This window comes from Anabrus simplex, chromosome 9 (genome assembly GCF_040414725.1).
Source record: "Anabrus simplex isolate iqAnaSimp1 chromosome 9, ASM4041472v1, whole genome shotgun sequence".
Taxonomy (NCBI): domain Eukaryota; kingdom Metazoa; phylum Arthropoda; class Insecta; order Orthoptera; family Tettigoniidae; genus Anabrus; species Anabrus simplex.
This window is the reverse complement of record NC_090273.1, coordinates 46,352,009-46,376,375: the sequence shown is the minus strand read 5'-3', so window position 1 is coordinate 46,376,375 and position 24,367 is coordinate 46,352,009. Positions and strand designations below refer to the sequence as shown.

The 24,367-nt window shown below is 38.3% G+C and overlaps 1 protein-coding gene across 1 annotated transcript in view; it reads left to right on the top strand.

Annotated features, from left to right (window-relative positions):
* kl-2 (dynein heavy chain 2, axonemal kl-2) overlaps positions 1 to 24,367 on the top strand; it is a 638,176-nt gene that overhangs the window by 175,412 nt on the left and 438,397 nt on the right. Inside the window, exons 21-22 of the mRNA XM_068229141.1 lie at positions 7,282 to 7,395; positions 18,798 to 18,982. Coding sequence (XP_068085242.1) covers positions 7,282 to 7,395; positions 18,798 to 18,982 — 299 coding nt within the window. The remainder of the gene's footprint in view (positions 1 to 7,281; positions 7,396 to 18,797; positions 18,983 to 24,367) is intronic.

Here is a 24,367-nt window from a genome sequence, read left to right as displayed (position 1 = left end):
AGTAAATGTGATCCTGAAAGTTTAATGTGACATGGTTCCAGATGAACCAAATGATGAGAAAGACGTTCAGAATGTGACAGCTGCCTCAGTTCATTATGATTGGTTTCCCAAGACCAAGATTTGCTTTTACAGGGGTAAATATGATAAATATAATTTTTAGTGATGTACATAGTGTCGAAGAATACATCATCACATTTGTAGATGACCTTGTTTCAGTCTACATCACACATATAACATTCCATAAATCCTGTAATCATCTGGATACATAACAATATTAATAATGTAAACAATGTTAATAACCCATTATTGAAATATAATAATCACTATCATATTACATTAAACTAATTTTGTATACATTTATGCAGGAAATATTTAAATAATACAAAGTGGGGAAAAATGTACCCAGGGTAGGTGATACATGTAGAGAATTTAGTACCCATTTACAGGGTTAAGAAGGCATATGACTGTATCCATAGAATTTCAGTACTGAAAAATCTTACAAAATTTTGGACTCCACCCAAAATGAATCAAATTGATAGAACTCACCTTAACACACAAAATCTAAAATCAAGTTCAGTGGGGAATTTTTCTGAGCCATTCCTCATTTTAAAAAAAATTACAACAGGGAGTTTGTTTCTTACCTCTGCTGTTCAACTGTGCCTTAGAATGTATAATGAGAGAATGGTACAAGGATAAGCAAAGAACATCAAAATTGGAAGATCCAAAGACAACATAACTTTAAACTGCCTACGACTCACTGATGACCTTGCTCTTCTGCCCAATAACATTCAGGAAGCCTAACAACAAGTTAAATCATTACAGGAAATAGCGCAGAATATTGGCCTCACAATATTCTTTGAAAAGACAGAAATCATGTTAACTGACCCACCCTTCATAAATAAAATGACAGTAGATGAACAGGAAATCAACATCATTGAAAAATTTAAATGTTTATGAAAAATAACAACATATAATCTCAACAAAATGCAGAATACCATTATAGAATAAATAAACTGACCAGAGCACAATATATCACTAAAAACACATCCAAAATAAGAAAAGGCCTCTCAATAGCCACAAAATTAAAACACTGTAAAACAGCTACATAACTAGAAATAACATATGCAAATGAAACCATTTTCAAAACAACTAACACTGAAGAAATAGCCAGAATACTCAAGATTGAAAGAAGAAGAATCAGAATGTGCATAAACAAAAACTGCCAAGAAAACGGACACTGGAGACTAGCTTGTAATGGAACAGTCTACAAGAAATGGAACTGGTAATGAGCACTATCAGGAAGAAATAGATTTCATTCTTTAGACATCTACTCAGGATACTATAAAACAGGATCACCAGGAGAATTATTGAAAAATTATGCAACAGTAAGAGCAACATTAGATGGGTTACAGAAATCAAGGAAAATATTAGGGAACTACAAATTACAGTAGAAGATTTTAAAAACAAAATAGACAAAATCAAGAAACTCACAAACAAACCAGACTACAAACCAAGTTTGACAATGGGACAGGTGATTTCAGATGAAGAAAGAAAGAAAGAAAGAAAGAAAGAAAGAAAGGTTTCTTCCTAACTTATGTCACTTAAGTCTTTGAAATGCTAATTTTCATATTATGTTTATTCACTCTTTTCAAGTTCGAAAATGTAAAAATGCAGGCTCTCAGCAAAGTCTGTCATTAAGGTAAAGAATCAACATCGGTCAAACTTCTTACTACATTTCCATCAAACTGAATCCTTCCTTGTCATTTTGTACCTTTCAGTAGATGGAGTGAAACTCCAGAACTTTGAACCAAGAGCGTATTCTACATCTAAGTTATACAGTAGAAACACATCATTTTAATTTATTGTAACATAATTAAGATTGGATCAGATGTACAGTTTATACCATTTGTAGACTATTCATAATCACTGTTGAATAAGACAATATAGAAGATGTCATGTTTTTAACAACTTTAAATTACGAAAGTGTTCAATAATTTGTCTTGCTTGTTAATTTGTTAATGGTATGGTTTACATTACCAAATCTTCATTCATAACTGTAAATCTGTTTTGTTTTGTTGATCACACAGTGACCAAATGTGGGCTACAGTACCACATGAAGACCTTAGGTCTTGAAGCAAAACAAAACAAAAGATTATTCATTGAGATATATTTTGGGCTCATGCCGTGTAATTAATTGTAAACACACTCTACGCGTTTCAAAAGGAACCTTGCCTTTCTTCATCAGGAGACAACAGAGAAATGAAACAATGCATTAAAGGTTGCTAGGAGAAAGCAACAAGGAACTTGAAATGGTGCCCTAAGATGTAAAAGGGATGCCATTTTAGCCCCCATGTTAGCGACAACGAATGGCAACAGCAAAGCATTACTCTCTAATGCTTGTGATAATAGGTAGACATGATTCACTGAGGTTGTAACCTGTATCGCGGTTGAAATTATTTAGGTGTTTACGTATTTCAACCGTCTCCCTGATAATTCTTGGGCAATATTGCTTTACAAGGTGTGTTCCATAAATAATGCGACCAAATTCATAAAAAAATCATTTATTGAATGTATTCGTACAAATAATCAAAAATCTTCAAAATAGCACCCTCTTGCGTCAATACACTTCTGGAGGCGGTGTTTCCATGCCTGGAAGGCATCCTGGAAGGCCTTTTCCGGAATGTCCTTTAGAGCCGATGTAACGTGCGCCTGGATTCTTTCAATCGTGTCCCAGTGTTTTCCTTTCATGACTCCTTTTATGTCAAAAACATATCACATGTAAGGCTTTTCAGGCGTTTGCTCTTTTAACCAACGTTTCGTCTTAGGTCTGACACTAGATTCATCAGAGTGGGATGTGTCAGACCCTACCAACTGACGCTGGGGTGTATGCAGGTGAACTTATCAGAAACCCTTATAAGAGGCACAGTCTGATAACGGCATACGGGAGATAAATCTCCATAATGGAATTATTGCCCGCCTAGCAATTCCAAATGGAAAACTGACTCCTTTTAACCGAGGAAACAAAAAGAAGTCAGCGCGAGCCAGGTTAGGACTGTAGGGAGGCTGGGGAACCAATGAGGTGTTGGTCCTGGCCAGGAAGTCGTTGACAATGAAGGCGCTGTGACTCGGCGCATTGTCATGATGAACTTCCCACGTGTCCTTGATGTCATTTCGGCAGAGCGAGACCCTCCTTTTCAGTCTTTTGAGCACTTCCAAGTAGAAAGCTGAGTTCACTGTAGTCCTGGTAGGTACGAATTCGTGGTGGACAATGCCTCTGACGTCAAAGAAGACAATGAGCATGGTTTTCATCCTGGACTTGCTCGTGCGTGCCTTCTTGGGACGGGGCGACGATGGGGTGTGCCACTCTGAACTCTGCCTTTTTGTCTCAGGGTCGTACTCAAAAATCCACGACTCATCACCAGTGATAACTGAGTTTAAAAAATTAGAATCATTTTCACACATTTCCAACATTTCTCGGCACCGAAGCACTCGCATGTCCTTTTGTTCGTCGGTCGACACTTTTGGGACCAGTTTGGCACACACCTTTCTCTTGTTCAAATCTTCGGTCACAATGCGGAAAAGGGTTGTTTTTGCCATGTTTAGAGTTTGTGCTATCAATTGAAGGCTCAGCCGTCTGTCAGAGTTCAAACAATCGCGCACATACGTCACATTTTCGTTGACTCATGAGGTTGATGGCCGTCCACTGCGAGGTTCGTCGGTGATCTCTCGGCCCTCCATGAACAACTTGTGCCATCGGAAAACTTGTGATTTGGACAAGCAATCAGTCCCAAAGGCCTGCTGATGTAATGGAAATGTTTCGGTGGCGGACTTCCCAAGTTTAACGCAAAATTTGATAGCGTACCGTTGCTCTACAGAATGATCCATTGTGCCGTGTTACATGAACTCAAAACGGGCTTGACGGAAACGCACGTCCTGACTCTCCGGCAGCTCGCTGCCGAATGAGACAAAGAGCGTTTGAAGCTAACACTCCCTCCACCTAGCCCAGCAGGTTAGAACACGCTGTGGTGTACAGTTGTGTCAGAAAAAAATTGGTCGCATTACTTATGCAACGCACGTTGTATACGGGCAAGAACATCCACTTCTTGGAACAAGACATCATGACCAGGTGTTAAGGCATTATCAGCAACAGCTGAATTGTCAGGTTGGTTGAGTCTGATACATCTGGTATGTTCTTTGATGCAAATAAACGTTCTCAAAGTCTGCCCAATATAAACCTTGCCACAAGTACAGGGAACTCTGTAGATAGTAGGTTGTTGCAATTTAGGCAAACTATTCTTAGTTGGTAGCAGGAGTTTCCTAATCTTAATTGATGTTCCAAGAACAGTTCGTACGTGGTACCTACGTAAGATTTTAGCAATACGATCCATCGTGTTATGTATGTAAGGTAGGTAAGCAGTTCCTTTCACACCTTTTTCCTTAACAGACGTCCGATTATGTGTCGATTTCAGAACCCTTGAGATCAAAGCTGTGTTATAACCATTGCTATCAAAGGTGGTCCTCAAGGTGTTAATTTCATCTTGTAGAGCTGACACTTCACAAATCCTTCTGGCCCTGGTAGTCAGAGTTGTAAGGATACCATGTTTCTGGGCAGGGTGATTGTGAGAATCTATGTGGAGATTTCTATTGGTGTGTGTGGGCTTACAATACACGCTGTGTCCTAAAGATCCATCCTCTTTCTTGGTGACGAGAGCATCTAAAAATGGTATTTTGCCATCAGATTCCATTTCCATGGTGAAACAAATGAAAGGGTGCTGGCGATAAGGTGATCCAGAAAGTGACCAAGATTGTCTTCGCCTTCTGTCCATACGACGAAGGTATCATCCACATATCGCCACCAGATCTTTGGTTTGCAAGGTGCCGATGACAAAGCTTTCTCTTCGAAGTTTTCCATGAAGAAATTAGCCACAACAGGAGAGAGAGGACTTCCCATGGCCACACCATCTGTCTGTTCATAATATTTCCCATTCCAAAGAAAGTAGGAGGAGGTCATGCAGTGATAGAAAAGCCTTGCAATCTCTTCAGTAAAAATATCATAAATAAGAGACATAACACCATCAACAGGTACTCTCGTAAACAGAGACACCACATCGAGACTTACCAAGATATTGCCTGACTGAAGTGATATAGTTTTTAACTTCTCAATGAAGTGTGTGGAATCCTTAATATAGGAAGGGGTGAAAGTTTATCAAACAAAAGATTGACCCTTTGTTACATAATATAGGCATAAACCTGCCTTCCTGACTCAATACCAACTTATGTGTAGATAAAAATATTTGAGGCATGTAGTTGCAAAATTTGTCAAAATAATAATAATAATAATAATAATAATAATAATAATAATAATAATAATAATAATAATAATAATAATAATAATAATAACTGTATTTACTCATGTAATCTCGCACTTTTTTTTTTTCTGAAAATTCAAGTTTTAAAATCAGGGTGTGAGGCACATGCGGGTAGTAAATCAAACTTGATTAGAGTTGAAATACTTTTCACGTGAAAGACCACTTCCATATTCATGTAAACATTCCACTTACTGAAGCAGTTCATTTTTGACCCCAAGAACCTTTCTACTTTTTGGCCCCCATAACACTTTTCTCAATTTAGGTATTTGTGTTTCCAAGGGCAGTATTCTGTTTTCGCTAGTAGCATACATTAAACTCTCTCTCGTGAAATTCTCAGCCCGTGGCATGATTACTGTGTTTCTCTGCAAATTGAATCACTTGAATTGTGAAACTTCAGAACTTCTCCATAACTCAGCTATTAGTCGGTCATGTTGGAAAGCACTTATGATATCATAATGTTCTGGACTTGATCTTATATCATACGTTTTGCACATACTGTATTCTGAAATTTCAGCCAATTTAACAGTCTCACATTCCATCTAGTTCATTAGGCCAGAAAATACCCTAGGATCTGGAATTACTCCCCTGCCTGGCACCGAATGAGGTCAATGTCACATGAAGAAAAACCAATACGAGATATAAGCAGGCATTTTTTTCTTTTTGGTTCCATATCAGAAATTAGGGTGAGTGATATACACAATATACACTGCACGATCGTATGAGATACAAGGATGTCAGGTCATCTTTGGGAGTGGAGCACCTCCTGGAAGAAAGTCTAAGGTCTGCAAGGCTTAAATGTTTCAGGCATGTAAAGAGTATGACAGACATTCAGAACACTACATGCATACATGGAACAGACAGTCATCGGAAGGAGACCTGTTGAACGACCAAGGAAATGATGGCTGCACCAACTGAAGATACATATTGAGAGTAGAGGAGGGGGCTAGAGAATGATCTTGGAGCGAGAGCTCTACATTGACAGACAACGCTGGCAATAGCTCGTTCAGCACTATCCTATGCAGCAAGCTGGAATGGTTACATGATGATAATGTACACAATGGTGAGATATACACAAGTAAATGCTGTACATATCAGTCAAAATCATTTGACTCTATTTGCTCATAAGTGAATAAACAGTTTTTCTCAAATCTATTTATAATGGACTTATCAGTATTGGAAAGGAGTAAACAAATGTCAAATCAAGTCATATATATACAAATATATAGAGAGAAAGGAAGGGTTTGGAGGGGTTGGGGAGAAGACCTAATAGGAAAACACAAAGACAGGTTAGTTTGGGAAGAGGGAGCACATAAAAAGGAGACAGGGACAAATGGACTTGATGACCATATACCATATACACTGCACGATCATATGATAAATGAGGATGACAGATCATCTTTAGGAGCTGTACCTTAATTAAGGCCACGGCTGCTTCCTTCCACTTCCTAGGCCTTTCCTATCTCATCGTCGCCGTAAGACCTATCTGTGTCGGTGCGATGTAAAGCAAATTTAAAAAAAGAAATAAGGTCTGCAAGGTTTGAATGGTTCAAAATGCCAGGCATTTATTCATGTCATTATTTATTTATCTAACCTAAAGAGTGTTTTCCAAAGCAACACAAAATTTGTAAATAAAAATGTTTTGCAAAGTAATAGTATAGTCTACTACTGTAATAGGCTACTAGTAAAGAAAAGTTTAACAATTTCCATGCAATCTGTACAAATTATTTCTTAATATGGCTACAGAATATTATATTTGTTGTCACAGTATTAACTCAAAACACATTTTCTTCTAATTTATAGGATGTTTTCCAGTTTACAAAAAAGTTTTTTTTTTTTTTTTTTTTTTTTTTTTTTTTTTTTTTTTTTTTTTTTTTTTTTTTGTAGAAATGACATCCTGTGTTTCTATTTTCAGAGGTTGGAGGATGTAGAGACAGCATGGTTAATGGCAAAAGAGTTGGAGGATATGTGGGAATATTATAGGACAGCATCTTTGATGGAAGTAAACGGCGATGAGCTCCAGGATAAGGTATGTACTAATTTAAGGGTTCTATATTCATATTAAGAAAATACTTGGTTTGATTCAATGCCAGCAATGGAAACATTTCCTTGATTCAGTCATTAGAGTCAGCTGCTGGATACGGCCAAACACTGCTTTACTGGATAAACTTGAATAAGAGTATTACGGCCAACTTAATTTCATGTTGAGGAATATTGGGTACGAAAGCATTATTTATTAGTTTACTCGGCTGGGTTCTTGGATCATATCACAAACAGAAGATTTGACTGCAAACCAAATGTCAACATACCTCTTGAACTGTACAGTGAAAGCTAGACAATGAAGGAATCAATAACATTTAATAATGATGTGATAAAATCAGTTATGATCTAAATGTTTCACACACATGAGACCACAAACAATATTCTTTATGTTAGAATACTACAATAACACATTTACTGTACAATATACCTGATTAATTTAATTGATAACTACTTATGAAATTATACTGTACATGCTCCTAACATCTGCAATAAATTGTGTGACCAAACTGTTCTTTGGAATTAATAATTAATTAGTAACAATAATGTGGGCTTCTTCATCACAATGCAAGTTGATTACACCTTCTCAGCTATATAAATCTTGAAAATTCCAATCAGTAACTTGTTCACTGTGAAAGTAATGAAATTCTTCTTCTTCTTCTTCTTCTTCTTCTTCTTCTTCTTCTTCTTCTTCTTCTTCTTCTTCTTCTTCTTCTTCTTCTTCTTCTCCTCCTCCTCCTCCTTCCCAGGTGGGGTAATGGTCCAAGGACTACTATCTCACCTGTTCTTTCACCATTCTTCTCTGATCATTCTGGTCTTGTTCACAACTCTCCTCTCCACTGCTTCCTCTACTTTGGTTATCCTCCTCTTCCTTGGTTTTCTCATCAGTCTGTTGCAGTCACGTTGCAGTCTATCATTGCCATTGGGGTTCTTATTATTTCCATCCTGCTAATGTGGCCAGACCACATCAGTCTACCGGTCCCCATTCAGTTTTTTTAACTTCTCTATCCACAGCCTTTCTGATATATCTGTTTTTCTTATACAGTACTTCTTTGTCTTTCCGAGCATGCTTCTCAGGAACCTTATTTGCACTCCCTGAATCCTGTTTCCTGATATCCTCTTGAGATGCTGTAGTCCACATTTCTGCTCCATATATCAAAACAGGGACAAAATAGATCTTATATAATAATACCCCTGCATCGATGTACAGTAGGATGTTTTCATTCCATACTATATCTGTTCCACTCTGTTAAAATCTTCCTGGCATTTGTACACTGTTTATGATATTGTATTTTATAGTCTCATTCTATGGCACTGTACATCACAAGTACTTTAAGGTGTTAGCTATTTCGGAGACTCTTTGCTTAACTTTATTATGCCTCTCCCAGTCGTCTGTCTCCTTGTCATCACCATGGTTTTACTCTTGTCTTTACTTATTTTTGTTCCCCAGTCTTTTATTACTTCACTCCAAGCATCTAACTGGATTTGTACTGTACTGTATGATCTCTCTAACCCCATATCTTAATATCATCAGCAAATTACCAGCCTCTAATATTCTTTGGCTCCATCTTCCTTTTGACTTTCTGTACTTCATCCAGTACAATAATGAACAGGAGCACACACTCCCCCTTTTAATCCTGTCCTCACTTCAAACCAATCTCTTTCCAATCTTTATCTTCACTCTGCTTTTTGCATGTCCTGTACAATGCCTAGATCACATGTTACATCTCCTCCGCAACTCATTTATTTCTCAGTTCTCTCCAAACCCTTTCTTTGGGTACACTGTCATGTGCATCCTGGATGTCAATAAAAGTCACCACTACATCCCTACTATTCTTCCAACTTTTTCCCACCAATTGTCTCATCATGAATAACAAATCTACTGTCAGTGTACCCCTTCAGAAATGATGCCGCTTTGTCCTGATCCATTATGATACTCTATACTTAGGCTGTTATTACTAGGAATTCATCTCCTAGACATTTTAGTACTACTGCTAGCTAACATATAGGCTACCCCTAGCCTCGGAAACAGGCGCCTTTTGCAGGCACCCCTAACATAGTTAACCAACGCTGCTGGGTCATGGATTTCATTGGGGGATCCGTTATCCATCCCAGTAGAGTTTCTCTGCTTGAAGCCGTTAGTTTTCCCAGTGTGTCAGGATTAATAATAATACTGGGTGAGTTGGCCATGCGAATAGGGCTCCACAGCTGTGAGTTTGCATCCGGGAGATAGTAGGTTCGCACCCCACTGTCGGCAGCCCTGAGATGGTTTTCCATGGTTTCCCATTTTCACACCAGGCAAATGCTGGGGCTGTACATTACTTAAGGCAACGGCTGCTTCTTTCTCATTCCAAGGCCTTTCCTATCCCATCGTTGCCATAAGTCCTATCTGTGTTGGTGCAACGTAAAACAAATTGTAAAATAATATTAATATAATAATAATTTTATTATTTTAATTATAAAATTATAATTTTATATTATTATTATTATTATTATTATTATTAATATAAAATATAATAATGTAATAAAAACTAACTGCTTATTAATATTAATATAATTATTTATTATTATTATTCACAATTTTACAATTGGATTTATGAGCTTCTTCGGACAATGTACATGGAAGAAGTACTATTTAGTACATACACACATATGCTCCATATATACCGGTATATACTTACATTGTTGACAAATAAATTTGACAGATTTTGCACTTATTATTACAATTATTATTATTATATTATATTATTATATACAGGAAAAGGTAGCAGGTCGGGACCCTCTTCGGAGGCAGCCCTACCCAGGGAGTGGCGCCCTGCCTCTGGGAGTCCCAGAGCACACTGACCCAGTGTGTAACATCTGGTATGGGTCCCAGTTCAGGGTTACGAGTGAAGACCTCAAAGGCATGGAAAAGACTTCAGTTTGGTGGAGATGGCGGAAGGGGCAAACCTGTAGTGTCTGTACTCCAGAGAAGCGGCTGCGAAGGGCGTCTGTCTCCATGTTAGGGGCCGCCTAATTTTGAACCTGGCAGTAGGTATACAAGTAAAATGCCTTTGGGTGTGCCGAGCCCATCATAACAATAGCCTATTTGGATAAAGCAGATGTGGTGCCTCGGAAAAGGTTAGAGCGTCCCCTGCTAAAAGCGACATGGAGCTCTTTGGGTGCTGGGGGAACTGTAAGAAGTGGGCAACTACATCAAGATTGCAACAGTAAATGTCCTGACACTGATGGGAAAGACAGAAGAAATGGTTGACTTAATGAAAGAAAAGGATATAGCCATACTTGGACTGTGTGAGACCAAGAAGAGGGGTACAGGAGAGATTCCTCTGAAAGAAGGATAGAGGCTGTATTACAGCAGAGGACCTGAGGCAAAAAATGGAGTGGCCTTCATACTTAGAAAAGAAATCCAAGAATATGTGAAATATACAAAATGGGTCAGTGACAGGATGATGGTGATGAGACTCCAGTTTGAAAATGGTATGAAAGTTCTATTTCAGTTGTATGCCCCACAAACGGGTTGCATAGATTAACATCTAGAGGACTTTTTAGAGGAAGTGGAGAGACAGGTAGAAGATAAGGAAGTGCTATTGATGGGAAATCTAAATGCACAAGTTGGAATGGAAAGACAAGGAAAGGAAGATGTTGTAGGGCCCTTTGGAACCAAATGATTGTTGGAAACACCTGGTTTAGGAAAAGAACTGTCAGAAGATTACAAGATATGGTTGGATGTTACAGCCATGCCTGAAGAAGCCTTTGGGGGAGATCATAGAGTTGTGATAGGAAAATTGAAAGTGGGAAAGATTGAAAAACCCCCATTAAGAAGAGTGAAAAGAACTAAAATATGGAAGTTGAAGGAGAAAAGCACACAAGGTGAATAATACCATTGGTACACAGGAGGGAGATGGGGAATGTTGAAGATGAATGGAAAAGATTTAAGGAAGCACTGGTTAGATGTGCAGAAAAGTTATCTAGTAGAATATCAGGAAATGTGAAAGACAAAGAGACACACTGGTGGAATGATAGGGTAAAGATTCAAGTGAAGGAAAAGAAAGTGGCATGGAAAACATCTAAGACTGAAGAAAGTAGAAGAAAATATGTACCGAGCAAGTGGCCGTCTGTTTAGGGTTGCGCAACTGTGAGCTTGCATTCAGGAGATAGTGGGTTCGAACCCCACTGTTGGCAGCCCTGAAGATGGTTTTCTGTGGTTTCCTATTTTCACACCAGGCAAATGTTGGGGCTGTACCTTAATGAAGGGCATGGCCACTACCTTCCCAGTCTCCCACCCTTCCGTCGCCGAAAATCTTTGATGTGTTAGTGTGACATTAAACATATAGCAAAAAAAAAAAAAATGTGGAGACAAAGAATTTGACCAAGAAAGTAGTGGAGGAAGAAAAGAGGGAAAGCTGGGCCTTATTCACACAGAAATTGAGAGCTGATGTGCAGGGCAGCAAGAAATTACTGTATAGTATTTTAAGAAACAAAAAGAGAGATCAAATAAACATCAGATTTGTGAAGGATGAAGTTGGCATAATATTAACAAACCCAGAAGAAATGAGAAAATAGATGGAGAGAGTATTTTCAGAAGTTGCTGAACATGAGAAATAATGACAGTCATTCAATGGAGGACCAGAAAAGGTAATTAGTTGATGAAGAAATGGATAAAGAAATTACAATGAATGAAATTGAAATGGCAGTAAGAAAGATAAAGATTGGAAAAACTGCTAGAATAGATGAAATTTCAGTGGAGATGTCTGCAGTGGGCATTTTGAGTTCTCAGGATTGTCTGGGAGAATAAAAAGATCCCTGAGGATTGGCAAAAAAGAATAATGATCCCAATTTTCAAGAAAGGCAATAAGAAAGTACTGAAGAACAACAGGGGTATCACTCTTATATCCCATGCTGCTAAGATAATGGAGAGGAGACTGGAAAAGAGGATAAAGTTGAGGGTTGAAAATCAGATACAGGAAAATCTGTTTGGTTTCAGAAGTGGAAGGTCAACAATAGAGCCCATTTTCATTATGAGACAACTAATGGAAAGGCAATGGGAGTATGGAAATGATAACAGCAAAAGCAACATATGGAGGAAGAGAAATGAACATCATCATCTTTGCCTTATTTTGATTTGATGCCATTTGGGCTGCCTGCATGTCAGTATTCCATTTTACTCGACCAAATCACAGAGATACAGATCTCTGTTAAGTGTTCTGTGGCTGAGTTTTTAATAACGTATTTTGACATGAAACTCGGCAGTGAACTAGGTCTTTTTTCCTGAATTTTAACACATTATTATGCAACAGTGAAATATATTACATGCCTGATTTTTGTACCATATGAAGGTGTCAGCCATCCAAAATAAAGATATTAATCAGCAAGTACATATCTAAAGTAATTTAATTATACTAGTCTTATAAAAACGTAATGAAAACTGTATGGAGAAAACTTTTCTGTCCAACGGTTATGTTTTTAATTGGCATTGGACAGAACATATCAAGAACTACTCAGTACTTTTTAACGTGTGAATTTTAATGTATCCTTGTTTTATATTTTGTATACTTTTTCATACGATTATAGCTGAGATACCCCAATGGGATGAAACATGGTTCATTTTACTAAAATAATGTTATTCTGAAAAGAATAAAAGCAAGTATATTATAAAGGTGGAATTCTTACCTGAAAATATCACAACACAAATGTGTTGTGCAATTTTCAATACAGAAGCTTCAATCAGTATTGCTGTTGCCACCGCTATTTGGGTCTGTTTCTCAAATTATGTCCGTCAACTTCTAGGTGATAAGCACCATTAGCTATGGTATTCGGTGCAGCACACAGAACGTGCTATACCATCGGAAATGTTTCTCTCGCATTTTCTCATTAATAGGGAAAATGCCAATTTTCTGTTTAATGACAACATTCGGGATGTATTCAAGGCATGAGATTTCAAGTGACCACTGTAGCATATGCAGCAATGACAAATAACTTATGAATCCATCAATAACAGTGGCAAAACTTGATGAGTATACAAATCTGTGTGCACACACACCCGCAACCCAACCCCCATGTTAATAAAAGCCTGGGTGCTTATTAATAAACATTCACTAGTCATATCTTAGATTGTACTGAAGTTACACCTGACTTAGGTAAGACTAACCAAAGACCAAGAAGATGTTTTTCATAGGCCTGGATTATCAGTGTACTAAGATAGTACTAAGAAATAAACTGTGGGAATTCCTTACCTAAACAGTGTTCTATGCTGCCGTTGTAGATCTTCCTTATGTTTCGTATTGTAGGGGTGATCTTATTGTGTTATAAGGTTCCATAATGGTGTCATAATGCTGGACTGCATATCCATCATCCTCCAAATACATTTACCAAATGCTCCGTTTTCAAACCTATTTTTGCACTACTCTCATTAAAAATTCAAGAATCATGAGCACTTCCCCTCCAACATGCTACAGTATCTAACATTCAATATGCAGCATCACATATGACCTGTAGACTGGAACAATATTAAGTTACCAGTAAGAGACACTGACATTGTAATAAATAGTATGTAAGGTTAATTACATGTAGGTTATTAATTTTGTCACGTGAATTTTTTTAAACCCATAATCTTCTTTTAATATACATTTGCTCATTTTAACCTCTAGGATTTAAAATCTAAACGTGTATTCCACTTATGGCTATAATGACCAAGAAAGAGTTTATGATGATGAGAATTTTTTTTAGATTTGCTTGACGTCGCACCAACACAGATAGGTCTTATGGCGACGATGGGATACGAAGGTTATGCCAAAAAATTTTAACAGCATGTAAACCGTAATTTTGAGGACAATGGGATTATTTTCATTTGAAAGAGCATTGTTTTTCGACCTTAGAACATGCGCACGAAACCCCTCCTAGTGGTAGTTCCTCCATAGCGAGGGAAGAAAGCACAGGCAGTGCTGAGTCAGACACAGTGCAAGATGGATCTGTCGCGCTGCGATTTTAGAGCAATGATTGTTTATGATTATAAAAAAAAATTAAGTGCCAAAGAATGCCATTCTTCTTTGCTGCGCATTTTTGGTGAGGCTGCCCCTTCTAGAGACACAGTTGGAAATTTGTTTTGCGAGTTTTCAAGGGGTCGGCAGTCAATTGAAGATGAACCTCGTCCCGGTCACCCAGCAGCAGCTCTGACTCAAGAAAACATTGATGCTGTGAGGGAAATGATCAAAGCAGATCCACATCTTACATTTTGTGACATTGAAGGGACCTTAAACATTGGGTCAAGAGCAGTGTAGACCATTATCCATGATTATTTAACCTTACCAACAGATGTGCCCATTGGGAGCCACATTTCCTGACAGGAAGCCAAAAGAAGAGAGAGTGGACTGCTGTCATTTCTTGCTAGAAAAATTCAATGGAGGGCAGTCCGAAGACACCTACAATATCGTCACAGGAGGTGCAACATGGGTCTACCATTATGATCCTGAAACAAAGAGACAGTCTTCTGTGTGGTGCTTTCCAGTGGAGGAACCACCCACAAAAGTTCGACGAAGTCAGAGCGCCGGAAAGAAGATGGTGGCAACTTTTTATTTTACGAAAACGGGGCATCTCACCTTTGTGACCTTGGACACACGTCCTACAGTCAATGCTGAATGGTATGTAAATGACTGTCTTCCCAAAGTCCTCACCACTTGGAGGTCACAGCACCCAAAGTCCAAGAGTGGGCACCTTCTGCTGCATCAAAACAATGCATCTGCACACAGGGCTGCCAGAACAATGGACTTTTTGGAAAGGGAAAAAGTGCGAGTGTTACCTCATCCCCTCCTATTCACCTGACCTGACCCCATGTGACTTCTTTCTGTTCTCTAAGACCAAGGAAAAAATACGTGGGCAGCAGTTTTCATTAGATGAAGAGTCCATTACAGTGTACGAGAGTGCACTAAGTGACATCCCGAAAGAAGCTTGGACTGAAACATTTTCTAAATGGTTTCAGAGAATGGAAAAATGTATACGTGCTAATGGAGAGTATTTTGAAAAGTTGTAATTGTTGTTTTGCAAACAAAATTTTTTTCTCACACACTGCTAAAAACTTTCGGCATAGCCCTCGTAGGAAAGGGCTAGGAGTGGGAAGGAAGCGGCCATGGCCTTAATTAAGGTACAGCCTTACACCCTGTTTTACAGTAAGGGGTCAGTGCTAGAGCATCAAACTCTAGGTCCTAAGATTGTGGGCTCAAACTCAATAGAGATAGCTGGTTATTTGAAAAGAGGAATAAAAGCTATGATATTTGGTACTCCATGCCATACTACATTGGCATGTGAAAGATCTCTGGTGGCACATTCGATGCTCCTGACAAGTTTAATTAATACACAGCAATAGGTGGCCCTATAGAATTCTATTTTCTCTGAAATCTGGTATAGAGTGAAATATGTGAATAGTGAAACATGGAAATTAACATGCAAACAGCCTAAGAGACATCAAATCAAAATGCCTGCATATGGAATAAAGGCTATGATATTTGGTACTGCATGCCATACTACATTGGCATGTGAAAGATCTCTGGTGGCACATTCGATGCTCCTGACAAGTTTAATTAATACACAGCTATAGGTGGTCCTATAGAATTCTAGTTTCTCTGACATCTGGTATAGAGTGAAATATGTGAATAGTGAAACATGGAAATTAACATGCAAACAGCCTAAGAGACATCAAATCAAAATGCCTGCATATGGTAGCTAACACATGTGATTAATATTAATGTGTTAATTTACTTTAAATATTTTTGTAATTAGCAAGAGAAATGCATTTATTTCTGCTTCCCCTGATTGGAGGCTGCCTAAGAGACAAAGCTTACATGAAAAGTCGATTAATAATTAGAAGAGCCCATAAATGATAGGTATACTATATTAAAGCCTACTTGTTAATAAAAATTGTATCAGTCAATAATTTTGAAATCAATGAGGAATTCCTCATGTGAATTTTTTTTACTATTGTTAACGATCCTTTCAGGGCTGACAATGTCCTTAATAAATTGGTTATGCAAATTAAATTTCTTACAAAAGTTGTGAAGTATGTGAGTAATGGTGCCTCTTGCTCCTACCATCAGTCCTAAAACATCCATGGAGTCCAGATGATATTTCTCAGCATATTATGGAATTGTAGGTTCATATACATATATCACATTTCTCCTTGTGTACATCATGTGGTTGAGTGGATGATGCTTCAGTTCTAATTGTGGGATCTATTATGGACCCTTTACTTGAACCCGGTGGTATAGCTATCATGTCAATTCGCCAGCTTGACCCTGTCTGAGATAATCCATGAACCTCCTCGTAGACTGTATAATGCTTTTCTCTCAGGACTTCGGCAATCATAGATCTAAATATGAAACAAGTTTATTGAAGTGGTCAACCTATTCAATACAATACATTCATGTGAATGTTTATAACTTAAGCATGACACTTAAATTGGGACATGTTTCACCCTTGTTGTGGGCATCGACAGCCTATCTCTCAGCCTCAAAATCAGTTGACGTTGAGATCCCGATACATTCATATTAAACCAACATATAACTAAAATAGTATTATGGGTTATTTCATGCAATCATAGATCTTGTACAATGATGTTGTGAATTCCATAGTGTATCATTATATGGACAAGAACCCAAGATGTGATCAAGTGTTTCAATCTCACTGTGGCAATGCTGACAGTGGTTATTGTCTTGGGATCTGCCAGTTAAGGCACGAACTGGAACTACATTTGCTGTCAGATTTATGGCATTTCTCCTGTCACTGCTGGTTAAACCTTCGGGTTTTCATACCCACTGATTGGCTGGTGTGTATTGTTGTACAGTATAATACCTTTACTCTTTTGTAGTAAGGCACACCAGGCATTGAATTCTTTCTCACAGAGTTGTTGTTGTAGGAGCGAGACCTTGACTGATTCGTGTTCAGAAGTAAGCTAAGTTTTTCAAAACACTTCTCTGGTATGGTTAATGTGTATATTGTTAGATCGATGGAGAACTTGGCATGCATTTATGTGCTGTAGATAAACCTCCCAATTGCACTTGAAAATACAGAGTCCTTTACACTTTCTTTTTTGGAGTATAACATGCTGTCTGGTATATCTATTGGAAGTTGAAGAACTTCTTTCAGGTGCTTTTAATAAGTTTGTCAGTATCAGTTAGGAAACTTGCAGGTATTCGATGTAAAGGTGTAGTGTGGAATTTGTAGATAAAAAATGGGCAAATGCAGGTTGATAGCACATTCAATTTCTGGTGTGGTTGCAGTAGTGGAGTTGATGCTTATGTGCCTAGTTTACTCTTAAGTTTTTCCATTGTTAATTTAGCATCAAATACAGTAGCATTGTGATAGTTTACTCCGAGGTAGCGGATTGTCTCTGCCAGAGTTATAGATGTAATTTCATGGTAACCATCTAATATTTTTAGGACTTCCTTTTACTATGGAAATGGATTTAGATTTATTAACATTGATTGTTAGGCCAGTTTCTTCAAATCTCTTGATGGCTATTTCAGTGATCTTTCTAGCTGAAGTCTTGTTTTTTGCTACAATCAATATATCATCAGCAAAACCTAGAATGGTTATATTAGGAAGGCTAGGCATTATACAGTATCCATGTTCTTTCTGGAATTCTGTTGATGAAAGTTCTTCTAAAATGTGGTCAGTTACAATGTTGTAAAGCGCCAGTGATAAGGGACAACCCTGCATTATACCTTTCTTGAAAACAATTGGTTTGGCCTTCTTGTGATGGGATTCTATTTGAGTAGTATTATTAGTTTGCAGTGCCATTATTAGGTCAGGCAGTTTTTATGGTAGGGTGAGGCAAGAAAGGGTATTCTTGAAGTGTTTATGCCCTACATTGTCAAAGACCTTAGTGATATCCAGGAAAACCAGGTTACAGTTGACCTTTTAGTGTTTGGCTGATGACAGAATAGATTCCAAGATGGAAGTGTTGATATGAGTGCCAGCAGAGTTTGTGAAACCACGTTGATTGTCATTAAAGCTCACGTAGCTATATAGTCGTGTATCTAATATGCACTCTGTACTCTTCCCACTAGTGAATAGATGCTTAATGGTCTCCAGGTATTTAGATCCATGGATAAGGACAGTTCTAGCTCTCTTAAGAATCTCGGGCACTAGTGTTCCTGTTAACTTACATACTTCTTTTGAGAAGATTTTATTTTATGTTTGGAAAGATTATATAAAATATTATTGAGGAATTCTTCTTCTTCTTCTTCTTCTTCTTCTTCTTCTTCTTCTTCTTCTTCTTCTTCTTCTTCTTCTTACAGGGTCACTGTTTTTAATGAGTCTCTCTCATTAAATGTAAACTAATATAAATATTTACCTGATCAATTTTTTAGGGATATTCATTGACCATACCTTAATTTACAGGTTTTAGATTTCTTCGAGAAGGCAGTAGAAACAGCAGAGAGGATGTATGGTTATTATTGGGAAATTCTGGAGCATACTAGAATTAAAGCTGATGAAATTCGGAAGTTCATCCCTGTGGTTATTGATCTCAAGAATTCTGCCATGAACATACGCCACTGGAACCAAATCCATAGCCTTGTTACAGAGTAAGGAATAGTGAAATATTTTATGCTTGAAAGTTTTTATTTCAGTTATAACAAGTACTTTAGTAATTCATTCTATTCTTTCATTTTAATTCTCTGTTGTAACTTGCATAAGGAAGCAGTGTATCTGTATTTTTCAGTATAACTGAAAATGGTGATTAGTAAAATAGATGATTACATATTATTTAAATTAAAAAAAAACAGTCATCTCCATACAGGCCATAGAGGCCCGTACAGGGCTGAAAAGTAAAGGCTTCCACTATCCGTAACCTCAGCACTTTCTGAGGGTAGAGTTGTTAGCTCTATGCCCAGCCACCTTTGCCCCCAGAAATTAACCTAGCACTCATTTTTGGTGCAGGCTGAGTGAACCTGAGGGCCATGTGCACCTCCAGAAGTGGAAATCTCATTTCTTAAATCTTTCAACTTTCTGACAGACACTTGAATTAAAGTAATAATTTAATAGTAAAGTATGTGGATACCCCTCAGTTCATGAAAACTAGAGCCTAGCTGTTGCTGCAACCCCTACTGCTGCAAAAGAGCGGCTGAGGGCCTGATGTTCTTCAGTGCTATGAGATGGATGTGGAATACTGACTTTGAATGCCACATCAGTTAGCAATCAATCAGGGCCATTTCTGCCCTTTTCAAGTTGCCCAAGGTAAGTGTCAAGACATGATTGTGAAGTGAAAATGAAAAGATGCAGCCACACAAAACCATGCCAGATAGGCCATGTACATTGACGACAGAGACTTTTGAATGTTAAGGAGGTGGTACAGAAAAAATCACATGCAATCATATGATACTGTCAGTTGTAAATTCTTCAGTGCCACTAATAGTGCAGTTGGCACCATGACTGGATGCTAGGAGATACAAGGACTGGGGTTCAAGGTTTAGGCACCTGCCCACAAACTGCACATTTCTTTGGTGAACTTTAGGCACAGCGTTTAGCGGTATAAGCAGTGGCAGCTTGTGCAGAAAACCAGTTGTGTGCTGTAACCCATCCCCCGTCCAAAAATAAAAAAATTATTAACATATGCGGTTTTCAAGAAGCTCTCCACAGAGTTTTTCATACTGAACAAACACGCAAACAACCCCAAAAACTAATTAAAACTAATTAAACACATAATAACACCTTCAATCACAAAACATTCACGAACTTGGAAACACTTGGTGTGAGCACGCAGAAACAGAACTTCTCAATGTTATAAAAAACATTGAAATAAAATCAGCAACATCGTAATGCAAAATTACATGTTATGTTGTTATAGTGAAATGTATGTCCGCCTCAATAGTGTAACGGTTAGTGTTATTAGCTGCCATCCTCGGGGGCCTGGGTTCGATTCCCGGTACTGCCAGAAATTTAAGAATGGCAGGAGGACTGGTATGTGATTGAAATGGTGCATGCAGCTCACCTCCATTGGGGGTGTGCCTGAAAAGAGCTGCACCACCTCGGGATGAGGACACAAGTTTACTTAGTGAAATTTATAAACTAGACATTTTGTATTTAAAGGACATCAAATATCATGTCCTTATTTTGACAGCATAAAAAGTACATTTTTTTATAGTTCATCAATTTACAAATGTGGCTATGGAGTATGCAAGTTGGGAGTATTAAAAGACCTGCAGCTGACGGCTTTCTCTACAGTATTTAGTTTCCCGTTTGCTTTGAGTGATCCACTCTTAAATACTACCGCTGAGTCACCTGTTACGTTCTCATTTCAGTCGAAATGCTGGTGTGATCAGTGCTGCTTCTATGTGGTCCAACGAAGACTCGCTGTGAAGTGATGTCTTAGCTGTTCTTTCCACAGCCTATCGAAGAAGTTAGGCACACATGCGCAAAAGGCGGAGTTCCTGCTTTGTGGCAAAAGGCTTAGAAATTCTCGCTGAGCCACGCTGAGCTGTGATCTGCACAGCCAGCACCCGGCGTGGAGCGCACGACTAACGTGGTTGTGAGGAGAGTTGAACGATTTGTTATTCTTTGGCTGGCATCTTTTTCATTGCACTGTATTTGATTGTAGATAATATTATTAAAGTAATTTATTTTTCAAATAGACAATGTGCTGCAGCACTGCAGCACATAAGGTATGGCCGCCCCTGGGTATAAGGAGAGCTGCCTTTGGTCCGTAGACTACAGGAGGCACATGATTTGGAGTAATTTAATCACTGTAATGTGGCAGTCAAATAGAAGGTTTAGGGTGTTGTGAATGCAAGGCAAATTGTACCTGCCAGATTTACAGAGTCCTGATTGAAATTTGGTGAAGGTGGCGTGATAATATGGGGGTGTTTATCATGGAAGAAACTTGGTCCTCTTGTAATATTACAGAGCATGTTAAAGTGGAAGGATATAAGGACATTCTAACCAATTGCCTTTTGTCCACAGTAAAAGATCAGTTCAGAAATGTTCACTGTGTATTTTGGCTTGATAATGTTCTCTGCCATAAAGCAGGGTCTGTTTTTGAGTGATTTGTTGTTCTGGAAATCGACCAGCCTGCTCAGGGTATTGCCCTTAATTCTGTTGAGCACGTCTAGGCTGAATTAGAACAATGATTTCATTCCAGGGCCAATCCCATCCCATATTAATGTCAACTACTGGGCAGTAACAGTAAGTGGACAGTTTTAAGTAGACGTCCCTGTACTTTTAATCAGATAGGGTATATTAAAACTGAGAACCGTCAAAGGAACATTCAACATGTATGATTAACGTCATTACACTGAGTTCATGCCAAGACAGGAAATCAGTTGCTGAAGACAAGTGAATCTAGTTGTTACTTGTTAACTCTAAAAACTGTAGCAAAATTGTTACTTATTATTGTTGAAGAGAATTTCTCTGTGGTATGGATATGAGGAAATACTTCTTCAAGAAGTGTTGTAAAATTTGTTGAAAATATCCATGTGATTTCCCTCTCTCTCAGTTGTTCCCTCATTGCTGAAGATTGTGATCTACCTTAAAATTTTTCATGTTGTTCTCTCTTGAGCTTTTCTCTATATGGTAACAACTGTAGGACCAACGCTACTTTTAATTTTATGAGACAACTGTAGTGATGCTCTACCACGTGCTCTTCTACCAGGTATGTGGTTGAACACGACCGTCTCCTCCTCCTCCTCCTCTAGATGCAGTGTGGCCAGAGAACTGCAGTTTTCGTTGGAGACAGAAAAGTGGACAACATTTTTTCAGTTTTCTGTTTGGTTAAGAATGAATTGCCAGCCAAGTAGTATAGGGGTAGCATGCTTGCCTCTTACGTCAATGCCCTGGGTTCAATTCCTGTTCAGTTCAGAGTTTTTTTACCTGTACCTGGGAGCTGGTTCAAGATCCATTCAGCCAATGTGATTACAATTTAGGAACTATCTAATGGTGAGAGGGTCGCCCCAGTCTAGAAAGCCAAGAATAATGACTGAGAGGATTCTTCGCACTGATGTTGCATCACCTCATAATCTGAAAGATTTTGGGCTAAGCAACCGTTGCTTGATAGGCCAAAGGCCCCTCAGGGCTGGTAGCACAAGGGGTTAATGATAATTAAAAGTGAGTTGTTGGTTTGACATTTTAGCCAATAAATACAAATTATTTAAAGTTAAGAACTTCATATTTGGGTTCCGTATTGAAGCAGAATTCACATCAAAGAAAAGTACCGCGTTGCCTCCTTCCCCTAACTCAGTAACTCCGCCCCTCCCTGCTCCCTTCTAGGCCTTGTCCCTCTTCAGCCTGTCAGTTCCACTACGTTCCGTCTACCATCAACTTGGCACCTGAGGTTCCGACTTGGATCAGGATCCTTTCTAATCAATTTATGTAATCACAACCTACAATATAAGATCTACAAGCACCATTTCAGCCAGGACTTTTGTTACTTCTCAGCAAGATGATATACAACCACTGTCGATATGTATAATTGTTTAATAGGACTTGCTGATCATCTACATCAACAAGCAGTGACCCATTTAAATTGTTCAATTTTACTTATATTGATATTTTACATAATCATCTGCTCCTCAAGTCCAAGTTGTAGCCTCAGCTGAACTTTACCATATATTTTAAGTGGAACACCATTAACTAAATGTTTTATCAACTTTTAACTTGTCACACATGACTATATATCTCGAGTGTTAAAAACACCAAAATCAAGCCTACAAACATATTTACTACAACCTTAGCTGAACTACATCACATATTTTAAGTGGAACACCATTTAACTAAATGTTTGAACACCTTTAACTTGTCAAACATAGCTATATGTCTTGAGTGCCAAAACTTCATAGATTTACACCTATAAACATACTCTGCTATAGCTATAATATAACAGCAGATTTTTAACACGTCATTTCAATTAAAATTTTTTATAAATGTACACCCTACAGGACATGATTTTTCTTAATCGTGATTTTTTACCTGGACATGTTCACACCTTTTTGTAGATAGATAATGTATAATTTTATATTCACTGTTATATCATACCTGAAATATTGTAAGGTTTATTGTCCTCGATTAATTGTTCTTGGCTGATGATGACAGGGACACTGTCGAAACCGGTCCCGAGTGTATAAAAATGTGAAGGTTTAACTGTAACGTAAAACTGTCACATAATATAATGTATTGAAAAGGTGGAACTATTGTACTTTTCTTTGATGTGAATAAATACAAAGCATTCTATACATGCTTTGGCAATGAAAATGCTCTGATGGAGCCTTGAACTGAAGGAATTTGAATATGCATAGAATGATGATGTCCGACAATGATTGGGAGTCCACCAATAATTGTAGAGAAACTACAGGAAGGTGGACTTACATGGTATGGATACTTCGCTCACAGTAAAGGGATTTTGGTAGTGAGGGCATCCACGTGTCTGGAGCCTGAATGCCAGAGATCGCGTGGTCGACTGAAAAAAAATGGTGGATGAATCTCATCAAAGAGAATAGCACTCCAGAAGATGCCTTGGGTCGGTCTGAATAGAGACGGATATGCTGACAAGTGGATGCTGCCACTGTGAGGGAATAACACTAGGAAGATAATGACAATGTGTTTCTGTGTCCGTTGTGATAACTGCATGTTACATGTTGCGCAGTGTGTGATGATGGTGATAATGAGGCATAGAGAGGGCGAAACCAGGTGTTGGCACATAGTTGACACCTGTCAGATAACACAAAAGAATCTGCTCAAGGCTTAAACATCCCTATCTGACAGGCAATTCACCATCAGTAGCATCATGTGAACTCACTCCACTTGAGCACTGTGTGGAGGATTGGAACTGAACCCAGGCTTTTGGCCTGTAATATAGTGATTATGAATTGGATACTACAGCATCTCCTATTCTGGCTGACCAATATGCTGGTGAAAATTTTCTCCACCAACAGGACACAAACTGACTAACCATGGTGTCAGACTGTAAAAATTTGACACCT